Below are 12,494 nucleotides of genomic sequence, written 5' to 3' on the forward strand. Positions count from 1 at the left end.
CAACATGAGAATGAAGTGCAACAGTAGTAAATTCAGTAGGTGACACATCACGTGAAGACAAATGAAGCAGTTCTCGTATAGTTAGTTGATTCTTCGGAACAATTGGCATCAGGCGAACATGGTTAACCCTCGCAAGGGCAAGAATTTTCTCGTGAGATAGAATAGGCTCTTGAACAGTTGGGTGCACACATGGAGCAGATGGAGTTGGAACGGGAAACTGACAATATGCCTCACCACAAAGAGGTTGACTCGCCCACTTTCATGCATCCAGATGATGATCAAGTCTTGAATGACCAAGGAGGCACTAAGATCCTTGGTGGTCAGACGGAAGCAGAGATGCGCAATAACTCCATTGATGAATCTCAACATAGAGTTGTGCAACCTGACAAAGTACCAACTCTGGAGGACTGAACATCCCTTGCACAAGTTGAAGAACAAGTGATCATGACCGATGTGCACAAAGACCTAGCTGCTTTGGCTGGTGCAACTAGAGTGTATGCCAAAGTCACTAACTTCAGTGTTTGCTTCCTCATAGCTGAGAATGAGAGAATGGAGAAGGAACTACAGGTGGCCAAGCAAGGAGGAGACTTGGTGACAATGTATGCCTGAGCTGAACTAAAGAATGCAATACGGGAGGAAGTGTTGTCCTTGGACACGGTTATGCGAGCATTGTACTCCAAGTTTAGTATCTTACATCAAGGAGTCATTCATATTCACAGATGGCGGCATCCATGTGTGAGAAGAGCTCGCACCTTGAAGAACATACATGATGTCATTGATAACATGCGAGCATGGACGTTGAAGTATAAAGGATCCTTGCTTCCTTTTCCAAATATGATGAAGGCCAATGCGGTCAAGCTGCAAGAACATATTCGGAATCAGATTCGGAACTATGAAGACCTTCCGCAACTCATTACTAGCATACATGCTTCCCATGCATGAGTAGTTAAGAGCATGGAGGTTGTGGTTCAGACACATGCAATTCCGTAACTTGGGACTCTCACCCAAGCGAAAACCAAGAAGCAGGTCCAATAGGAGCTTAACTTGCACATCGATGAGTTGATACACATTGCCACCAATCCATGTTGGCATTATGACACAGGTTGGCGCTATGGCACTGGTATGGCACAGGTGTTGTCCTTGATGGCAACTCACTCTGGTGACAGATCTCAGTTCAGGTTCTCAGAATGAAAGAAAAATATATATACATAGGTTCATCATGACGAAGAAGCGTATACACGCGGGTTAGTCGTTCAAAAGTCGCGTATACGTATACATGCACTTTCATGCAAGGAAAAGCGCGTACATGTGGGAGAGCTTATTTTTGGTCCGTAATATTTTGTCCTTGGTATTTGAACCTATGGTTTTGGGCCATGGTATCTCGTCAGAAGTGTTGATCCCAAGCATTGGGTCCATGGTATTGATTTGTTATGGTTTTGGACCATGGTATTATGAAAGGCCTAAGACTATAAAAGAGGAAGGAGATCATTTGGCAAAGGATCATCTAAATTATTGAATATCTGATAAAAGTGCTAGATCTGGAATACTGGTGACTGGGTTATGGTGTAGATCTGGATTTGAATGAAGGAAGAACCTGAGCGCAAGGAGAAGGATAAGTTATATTGATGGGTTAAAATCTTAAGGCTTGAATAATAGCATATTTATATGATTTTGATCTGTTATGTGTGGCGCATGCTTGATCTATAAATCTGGTAATCTGGGTTAACTAATGTCTGAATGTTTGAAAGAGTGAATTATCCTTTATAGACCTATACACAAGTTCAGTGAAGTGAAGGCACGTATACACGCTGGTTCTGTGAGTAAAAACAGTGTATACGCAGGTTGATCCAAACACAGAAGTGTATGCCCGCAGGTTTCTGGTTATTGCAGTAGCGTACGTTTTTTGAATTGTGTTCTAGCTGCTTTTGTTTATTGTTGCAGTGTTCTGGGTTCAGAATTGGTGTGTGGTTATTGTTACTATGCTCTGGGTACAGCTGTCAGAGAAGTGGCTATTTGATTCAGTGTTAATTTGTGGAAAGGAGATTGTTTGATGTAGAAATTCTTGATCATTGATTGATGTTCATGGATCTAGTCTGAAAATTTATGAAACATGGTCCCTGAGAAGGTTGTAGCCTTCTGTAGGTAGTAGCCTGCGTACTAGTATCCCAGCTAGTACAAGAGCTAAGGGGGTTGTAGCTCCCTTCTAGGAAAAGCTGGAGAATGAGAGAGGGTTGTAGCTCTCTGCAGGTAGTAGCCTTCGTACTAGTAAAGGACTGCACCAGTACAGAAACATTGTAAAAATAAGTTTCTAATTAAAAGAAGATAGAGACGAATTGCAGCAGGTGGTTTTCACCCACATTGGGTTTCCACCTTATATCTTGTGTTCTTGTGTGTGATTATCTTCTACTCTATTTCATTGTTTCTGGTTACTGTTTTGATACACAGATTAATGATCAACATCTGTAAGATAAATTAAATTAAGTCTGCATGGTATACGTGGGTTTCCTTATCTATAGTTGTGTATATACGCGGTTTTAACTAACTTGAAGTAGCATATATGATCTGGGTTTGAAAAAGAAAATAATTGACTTGATAATACTGTTTCACACCCCCTCTCAGTATTATTTCAACAATTGGTATCAGAGCAGGTCCTTCAGAAGAAGCTTGATCACTTGAAGGAAGATCTATCATCATGAGCAACTACGAGATAGAAGCATCAATCAAGGCACCAATTTTCGATGGGACCAACTTTGTCTATTGGAAGGTAAGAGTCACAACATATCTTCAATATCTTGGTACAGAAGTCTGGGATATCATAGATACATGGTACACATTTCCTTCAACAAATCCTATAGATTCAGCTGGTAAGAAGCAATATGAAACAAATGTGTGGTTGTCAATACTCTATTAGGATGCCTATCTCAATCAGAATTCATCAAGGTTATGCAGTATAAATCCGCAAAAGAAATATGGGACAAGATCGTTTTGAGCTATGAAGGAGATGAACAGGTAAAACAAGCAAAACTTCAAACCCTCTGAGTTCAGTATGAAAATTTCAGAATGTACAATGATGAAAGTGTGGCTAACTATTTTCTACATATAGATGAGATTGTTAATTGTATGAAAAACTTGGGTGAAGAAATAAAAGAGGTTGTTGTGGTTGAAAAGGTTCTAAGATCTTTGTCCTCTAAGTTTGAATCAAAAGTTTCTGCAATAGAAGAAAAACAGAATCTACAGAACCTTACCATGTCACAGCTGCAGGGAATTCTAACTGCTTACGAAATGAGGAAAGGAGGACCATCAGACAGGAGAGAAGCTGCATTGAAGGCTTCAGGCAAAGGAGATTACTATGTGTCATGACATATGTCAGAAGAACAGGAAGAGTCAAATTTTGTTAAGAACCTTCAACGGGGTGTTGGAAGATTCAGAGGTAAGTTGCCTTTCAAATGCTTTGCTTTTGGAAGAGTCGGTCATTGTGCTGCAAAATGCCCTCATAAAGATAAACTAGACAAAGATAAGGAGCCAGTTAGATGGAACAAGAAACAAAATGTAAATAAGAAAAGCTATTACACTCACGAAGACAATGATGGACTTTCAAATAGTGATGAAGATGAATGAGGTAATAATTATAGACTCTTAATGGCTTTTGAAGATGATGATTTCTTAGATGCTATAGATGATTAAAGTCTTTATGAAGAGATTTCTAAACTCAAAATTTTCTTAGAAAAGAAAAATATGATTATTAATACTCTGCAAGTCCAACTGGCTGAAGGGAAAAACATCATGAAAAATTCTAATGTGAAATTGTGGGACTTAGAAAAGAGATTGAGAAAACAAAATCTCTTAATCTTAGATTTGTTAAAGGATCTGAAACGTTAGATGAGATTATCAAAGTGCAGCGTTCTCCACTAATTAAGACAGGTTTGGGATATAATGAAGAAGCGTCTCAAGCGCAGAAACCATCTACCTCCAAAAGTTAGCTTGATGCAGCAAGGAGAAGTGAGCAAAGGCCCCATGGAGATCACCAGGTAAATCAGGGAAAATTTACCTCAAGAATGAACAAAGACTACCAGGTAAATCAAGGGCAATCTACTTTAAGGATGAACAAAAGCCACAACCAGCCACAGGTAAAACATTCTCAATTTGGCTCAAGAATGGATATAAACTGCAATCATTTGGTTGGTAGATTTGATAATCGCAGGAGTTTCTTTAATGGCCAATGTTTCTCTTGTCATAACTTTGGTCACAAAGTAGCTCAATGTGTTGCCTATAAGACAATCATGACTAGAGAAGCTAAAAAACAAAGAAGCATGATTGGAATCATGAAAGGAACCTATAATAACTTTTCTACTCTTGAAAATGAAATAGAATGTTCTATCTGTAACAACTTCGGTCATGAAGATTCTGAATGCAGAAGCAGGTTTTGGTAGACAAAGGAACAAGTCTCAAGTGCCAAAACATGGAGAATGAAAGAACAACAACCAAAAATATGTGGTATAGCCCTATATGCGGAAGGGCAGGAAAATCAATGGTACATTGACAGTGGATGTTCAAAACATATGACAGGTGATAAGTAAAAACTTCAGTCGTATAGTGCCTTAGAAAAGGAGAAAAAGGTCTCATTTGGAAATGACATCCCAGCACTCATAAAAGGTAAAGGTTCTGTTCAATTGAAAGAAAAGGTCAAAGTTGGAAATGTTATGTATGTGGATGGCTTAAAGCATAATCTATTGAGTGTCAGACAGATGTGCGATCAAGGAACTGAGGTAATATTTCGATCAAATGGATGTAGTGTCCGTGATCTTGATACAGGAAAAACAGTGATCAAAGGCATAAGAACTCCAAATAATTTATACATATTCAAAGAAGGACAACATCAATGTTATCTAAGTAAGAATGATGAACATTGGCTATGGCACAGAAGATTGGGGCATCTTAGCTTCTCTCAGATAAGGAAAGCATGCAAATATCAGGCAGTTTGTGGTCTTCCGGACATCATAATTCCAGACAATACAATATGAAAATCATGTCAGTTTGGCAAGCAAACTAGAACTAACTTCCCTAAGAAGGAAGGATCAGCTAACAGACCACTTGAACTTGTCCATACTGATGCATGTGGTCCTTCTAGGAAAAGGTCACCTCGAGGAGAAGAATACTTTATATTATTCATTGACGACTTCTCCAAGATGTGTTGGATAGGACTTATGAAGCACAAAGATGAAGCCTTCGAAAAATTCAAATCTTTCAAAGCCTTGGTTGAAAACGAATCAGATCACAAAATCAAATGCCTTAGGTCTGATAGAGGTGGGGAGTTTACCTCAAATGAATTTTTTGATTTTTGTGAAGAACATGGAATAAGAAGGGAATTCTCTACTGCAAGGACTCCTCAACAAAATGGAGTGATGGAAAGGATGAAAAAACGGTTCAACAAATGGCTCGTGCTATGATGGATGAGTCTGGAACTCCCGCAACTTTCTGGGGTGAATCTACATTTGCTGCAGTTGTTATTCTCAACAAGACAAATGTCTGCGTGAACAGCATGTAAACACCTCATGAGCTCTGGTATGGTAAGACTCCTACTGATGAAAATCTTGGCAAGTTTGAACCTAGAGCAAATGAAGGCATTCTCCTTGGTTACTCTCCCCACAACAAAGCATACAAGTGTTACAATAAAAGACTTGGAAGAATTGTTGACAGCATTGATGTAGTGGTTAACGAAGAAGGAAACGTCCCTAGGCAAGTAAGTCTCGAAAATTTTGAAGATGATGAGGACTATCCTTCAACGTCAAATCAGAAGTATGATGAAGAAGAAGCTCAAGAGATACTAGAAGAATAGATAAGGATAGAAGATAAGACTCCATCCAGATACGTTCAAAAGAATCATCTTGAATCTCAAATTTTGGGGCAAAAGGAGGCAGGTATACAAACAAGAAGAACAATTGCAGAAGCTTCAAGTTATTTGGCATTACTCTCCTCCACTGAACCACAAAATGTAAGAGAGGCATGCAGAGATGAATGTTGGGTCAAGGAAATGGATGAAGAACTTTAGTAGATTGAAAAGAACAACACCTGGGAGTTGGTTCCTAGACCAAAAGATAAGAATGTCATAGGAACAAAATGGATATTCAAAAGCAAGTTGAATGAAAATGGGGAAGTTATTAGAAGCAAGGCCAGACTTGTTTGTAAAGGGTATGCTCAACAAGAAGGAATAGACTTTGAAGAAACTTTTGCTCCTGTTGCTAGACTTGAGGCCATCAGAATGTTCCTTGCTCTCTCTAGTTTTAAAAAATTCAAAGTATTTCAAATGGACGTGAAATCTACCTTTCTGAATGGAGACTTAGAAGAAGAAGTGTACATTGAGCAACCAGATGGATTCATCCTTGGCAATGATCCAAAACTTGTATGCTAACTTAAGAAGGCTCTCTATGGTCTTAAACAAGCTCCAAGGACTTGGTATTATCGTCTGGACAAATATCTTCATCAACAAGGCTTCTCAAAAGGATCAACAGATAGCAATCTTTATATAAAAATTGAAAATGACAAATTACTAATACTTGTTGTGTATGTTGATGATATCATCTTTAGTAGTAATGAAGAAGCTATGAGTCAAAACTTTGCCTTGGTGATGCAGAAAGAATTCGAAATGTCCTTGCTTGGAGAACTGACATATTTTCTTGGATTACAAATCCAACAAAATGAATGCGGTATTTTTTATCTCAAACCAAGTACCTCAAGCAGATTTTGAAGAAGTATGGCATGGAAGATTCGAAACCAGTATGTACCCCTATGGTTACAAGATGCAGCCTCAGTGCAAATGATGAATCAGCAACAGTGCATCAACCAACTTATAGATCCATGATTAGAAGTCTGCTCTATTTAACAGGTACTCGACCAGACATCATACATGTGGTGGGAATGGTTGGAAGATTTCAGGCAAATCCTAAGGAAACTCATCTTCAGGCAGTAAAGATAATTTTCAAGTATCTTCAAGGAACTCAAAACTATGGCCTGTGGTATCCAAGAGATACATATCTCACTCTTCAGGCTTATACAGATGCAGATTGGGCTGGAAGCATGGATGACAGGAAAAGCACTAGTGGTGGTGCATTCTTTATGGGTTCCAGATTAGTATCTTGGTTCAACAAGAAACAAAGCTCAATTGCAATATCTACAGCTGAAGCAGAATATGTGGCTGCTGCATCTTGTTGCACACAACTCCTTTGGATGATGCAAACCTTGCAGGATTTTCAAATCACTTGTACTCCACCTATCTCCATCTTTTGTGATAACACAAGTGCTATTAGTATCTCAAAGAATCCTGTTATGCATTCAAAGACTAAGCACATATCGATCAAGTATCATTTTCTCCGGGAACAAGTATTGGAACAAAAGGTCAAATTGGAGTATGTTCCCTCTAAGGAACAAGTTATTGATATTCTCACAAAACCACTGCCCAGGGAAACTTTTGAATACCTCAGACAAAAGCTGGGAGTAGTTGATGCATCATCTTGTTGTTGAATCTTTCCTGTTTCAGAGAAAAGTGGGTGTACGCGAGTTGCCTGAGGAGGATCCGTGTACATACGCCGGTTTATACAAAGATAGTCGCGTATATGGTGGTTTGAAGGAAATCAGTAGGGTCAGACTCTGGTTGAAGACAGTCTGATATGGGTCTGACAGAGATCATCTGGCACAGGTTCAGGGGGAGCAGATAGACTTCTAAATAATGCATTGTTGGCATTATCTTAGGAGCTTTTGGTTCAAGTACACAGCTGTTGTTGATTTCAGGTGGAACAAATGCAGAGGGAGAACAGAAGGAGATCATGGTTGCTGATCTGAATAGTGATTGACAGATGCTGCTGATATTAGTTACTATGTCTTGCATAGTCTTGCTCTAGATATTTCGTCTCTATGTCATGTATATCTTTTATTATTATCCAGGTCATGTAACGGCCTATGTTGGTTTCCCCACTATGCCTGGGATGAATGTTGTAATGTTCTTGGTTGTCATACGTAATCTTCTGATGTATCCCCACTTGTTTGGGTGGATGACCCTATTATCGGGAATAATGTCTATGGAGAGCTACTAATCCCACTAAGGCTGGTAGCTACCTTAGAAACAAACACACTGAAAACTACTTTCATTTTCCTTTATGAGAAATAGATAAGAGAAGAATAAGGAGACCAACCTCTATCTTGCGCTTAGTTCCTTGCTCGATTCCTCTCTCTTCTGGTAGGTATTTGCCACTCGCTTCCTTGTCTACCCAGCTTCAAAGAGTACCTGTAGAATCAAAGTAGCATAACACTATCCAAGAACATAGATCTATTATCATAAACAATATAGGATCAGATGTACATTGACCATACAAATGCATAAATAATCAATCACGCAAGAATATGGAGGAAAACTTGAATAGCTTTATTGATAATCAAGAAAGAGCAAAGAGAATTACAACCGATTGTTCTGACCCAGCATCATACTCTTAGCAAGTAAGCCCTTCTTCACCTCATGAAATGCTTAGATCACCCAACACTATGATGTTGCCCTAAGAAACCAACAGCACTTCCTTACAAGATACAAAATTCCAGCCTCTGGATCTCTGGGATGAGGGATCCATATATAGATGTCTGCAAGGGAGGTGAGTCAGCTTTTGAGATTTGATTAGTGTCATCCCTCTGATAGTTCTTGATTCTACTTGGAGATTGATGATCTCTTACTCATCCCTGGTCGAATTCAGAGAGGCAAGTGTCACAGGAGAAGTTTCTGGAAGATTCCATGCTTCTCCACCTTGCGGATTGACCCTGCCATTTGTCCCTTCTCGCCCATCGCACCCCATAGAAGGGCTTTTTGACATGCATCACACCTACTGTGTGTATTTAGGTGGGATGCAATGCACTTTGCCTATGGAGCAGGTGAAATGGTCCAGTTTTGACTAGTTCTGAGTAGTTTTTCATGGAGAACTTCTGGGAGATGCTGTAATTAGTTGACCTTGTTCTTCTAGGGGTTGGAACAACACCTTTAGGGACTTAGGAGCCCTTGGTTTATGGACATTTATGCTTGGGGTTTCAGTGCCCAAAAATGTCTATAGCAAACCCCCACTTGGTTGGGTGATGGATATTGTATAGAGTCTTTTGGTGATAGGAAGGTCTTTTATGATGTAAAAGTCATGGTTCTTCTTGAAGAACATCTTTTTGCAGATATTGCCTACAGTTATGGGGAGCATGGTCAGCACAGCAGAGCAGAGATTCCAACAGGTACTCAGGGGGAGCACAAACCTTTGCCCTTGATGACAAAGGGGGAGAATGACTTTGAGGATCTTGGGGTTGCCATCAAGTCCAAAGGGGGAGATTGTTGGCATTATGACACAGGTTGGCACTATGGCACAGGTGTTGTCCTTGATGGCAACTCACTCTGGTGACAAATGTCAGTTCAGGCTCTCAAAATCAAAGATAAATATATATACGTAGGTTCACCATGACGAAGACGCGTATACACGCAAGTTAGTCGTTCAAAATTCGTATATGTGTATACATGCACTTTCATGCAACGAAAAGTGCGTACATGTGGGAGAACTTATTTTTGGTCCGTGCTATTTTGTCCTTGGTATTTGAACCTATGGTTTTGGGCCATGGTATCTCGTCAGAAGTGTTGATCCAAAGTATTGGGTCCATGGTATTGATTTGTTACGGTTTTGGACCATGGTATTGTGAAAGGCCTAAGACTATAAAAGAGGAAGGAGATCATTTGGCAAAGGATCATCTAAATTATTGAATATCTGATAAAAGTGCTAGATCTGGAATACTGGTGACTGAGTTATGGTGCAGATCTGGATCTGAATGAAGGAAGAACCTGAGCGCAAGGAGAAGGATAAGTTATATTGATGGGTCAAAATCTTAAGGCTTGAATAATAGCATATTTATATGATTTTGATCTGTTATATGTGGCGCATGCTTGATCTATAAATCTAGTAATCTGGGTTAACTAATGTCTAAATGTTTGAAAGAGTGAATTATCCTTTATAGATCTGTACGCAAGTTCAGTGAAGTGAAGGCACGTATACACGCTGGTTCTGTGAGTAAAAACAATGTATACGTAGGTTGATCCAAACACAGAAGCATATGCACGCAAGTTTCTGGTTATTGAAGTAGCGTGCGTCTTTTGAATTGTGTTCTAGCTGCTTCTATTTATTGTTGCAGTGCTCTGGGTTCAGAATTGGTGTGTGGTTACTGTTACTGTGCTCTGGGTACAGCTGTCAGAGAAGTGGCTATTTGATTCAGTGTTAATTTGTGGAAAGGAGATTATTTGATGTAGAAATTCTTGATGATTGATTGATGTTCATGGATCCAGTCTGAAAATTTATGAAACATGGTCCCTGAGAAGGTTGTAGCCTTCTGTAGGTAGTAGCCTGTGTACTAGTATCCCAGCTAGTACAAGAGCTAAGGGGGTTGTAGCTCCCTTCCAGGAAAAGCTAGAGAATGAGAGAGGGTTGTAGCTCTCTACAGGTAGCAGCTTGCGTACTAGTAAAGCACTGCACCAGTACAGAAACATTGTAAAAATAAGTTTCTAATTAAAAGAAGATAGAGACGAATTGCAACAGGTGGTTTTCACCCACATTGGGTTTCCACCTTATATCTTGTGTTCTTGTGTGTGATTATCTTCTGCTCTATTTCACTGTTTCTGGTTACTGTTTTGATACACAGATTAATGATCAACATCTGTAAGATAAATTAAATTAAGTCTGCATGGTATACGCAGGTTTCCTTATCTTTAGTTGTGTATATACGTGGTTTTAACTAACTGAAGTAGCGTATATGATCTGGGTTTGAAAAAGAAAATAATTGACTTGATAATACTGATTCAGCCCCCCTCTCAGTATTATTTCAACAGTCCAAACTTGCCTGTCAGTGTAGACATCATGCGCAAGCATGTTACTGGTCTAGCCACATTGAGGACAATGATGCTTATACTTTCAAATGCGTTGGACAGAGAATCCCAAGCGTGTACTGGAATGCCATGGAGGCAAGGTTCAGGTTCCAAACATATGTCACACCAGAACACACGGAAACTATCAGAGACTACCAACATTGGCACCAATATGTTACTATTGATTAGCATGAGGATGTCGAGCAATTGGACTTCTATGGTTGTCTAAGTCAGTATGGTGTCTAGTTTGGCTTGTTTAGGCCATTGTTCACATGGGTACATGTGCATTGTAATGTTGAGTCATGTCAAGTGTAAGTCAAGTGTCAAGAGAGAATGCAACAGTCATAGAGTAGGTGAAGAGTCATGAGGGTAGGTGAACGGTCACAAAGGGGAATGTTAAGGGTCACCCCACCCTTTGCTATAAATAGTCCCTCATAACTTATTGTGTAGGCTTTTGGTGAGCCAAGATTCTACTAAGACTATATTGAAGAAGGCTTGGACAGTATTGTAACGCGCCTTGGCTTCTCCACTCCACGGAGCTAGTACAACTCTTTGGAGGAGTAGGCGGATGTGGCTGTAACGTTCCACTGATTGGGCTAGCAGGTTTACATGGTGTATTGTATGATTGTGACTTACACTTCTTTAATAATAAGAGCCAACACATTTTCATGCATATGTTGTTATTATAGTTGGACTGTTCTGGTTTCCTTAATGATATATGTTGTTTAACTTATGTACTTGTATATGAACTTATTTGTATGCAATTATTTGAATCTTGTTGTTAATGTGTTGCATATGTTGTTAATGTTGTCATCATTCGTGTCAATTTCTTTGCTAGAAATCAAACAAACCTTTCTCTGAACCTTCTTATATCAACCGTCACACTCATCTCAGACTGATCTGTAAGTGTTGTTCATGTTATCTTACCTTGTATGTTGTGACTTCCGCATCTGTGTCGACTTCTCTATGGAAGTTTTGCATGTCATTTGTGATTTGTGTTCCTAGCCTAGTTGGGACTGATCCCTTTCAACCTGGAACTCACCTTCACCTTCCTCTTCTTTCAAAGTGTTGGAATCTCTCATACTCATTCCTTGACTCACTGCATCAGTCACACCCTTGCTACTAAAATAGCTAACTTACTTGCCTCTGTGCGACATTGTGGTCAAGGGATTACCTTACGACCCAATGATGGGACTCCTACACCAAATGGTCTAAGGTCTAATTGGGACTTCTTACCAGGGACATCCCCTTGACATGTTGGCAGGTACAACACCTTCAACAGGACTATTTTCCAGAATTTGTGCACGTCTTCTTGTTTTGTGTGTTCCTAACAGAGTTGGGGCTTCCTCCCAACCAACTTGGGACTCACTCCCACCCTCTCCCTCTACGATGAAAGAACCTTTGACACAAGTAACACTAGTAATCGCCAAGCATGTCAACCTCACTACTCAAAGACAAAGCAGACCACTCTCCTATGCTGACAACCAAGAGCTCAGACAAATATTTAAGATAATGGCAATCGGGCCATCATACTGGATGGAACTCCCACACCAAAGGGAGTGAGGTCTAGATG

The 12,494-nt window shown here is 39.7% G+C and overlaps 1 protein-coding gene across 1 annotated transcript in view; it reads right to left on the minus strand.

Annotated features, from left to right (window-relative positions):
• Positions 1 to 713: 713 nt before the first annotated feature.
• Positions 714 to 12,494, minus strand: part of LOC149250792 (receptor-like protein kinase THESEUS 1) — a 45,830-nt gene continuing 34,049 nt past the window's right edge. Inside the window, exon 3 of the mRNA XM_089453754.1 lies at positions 714 to 858. Within this exon, the coding sequence (XP_089309880.1) occupies positions 714 to 858 (145 nt within the window). The remainder of the gene's footprint in view (positions 859 to 12,494) is intronic.

This window comes from Pinus tabuliformis, chromosome 7 (genome assembly GCF_031772625.1).
Source record: "Pinus tabuliformis cultivar Carrire ecotype Pingquan chromosome 7, CPIR1, whole genome shotgun sequence".
NCBI lineage: Eukaryota > Viridiplantae > Streptophyta > Pinopsida > Pinales > Pinaceae > Pinus > Pinus tabuliformis.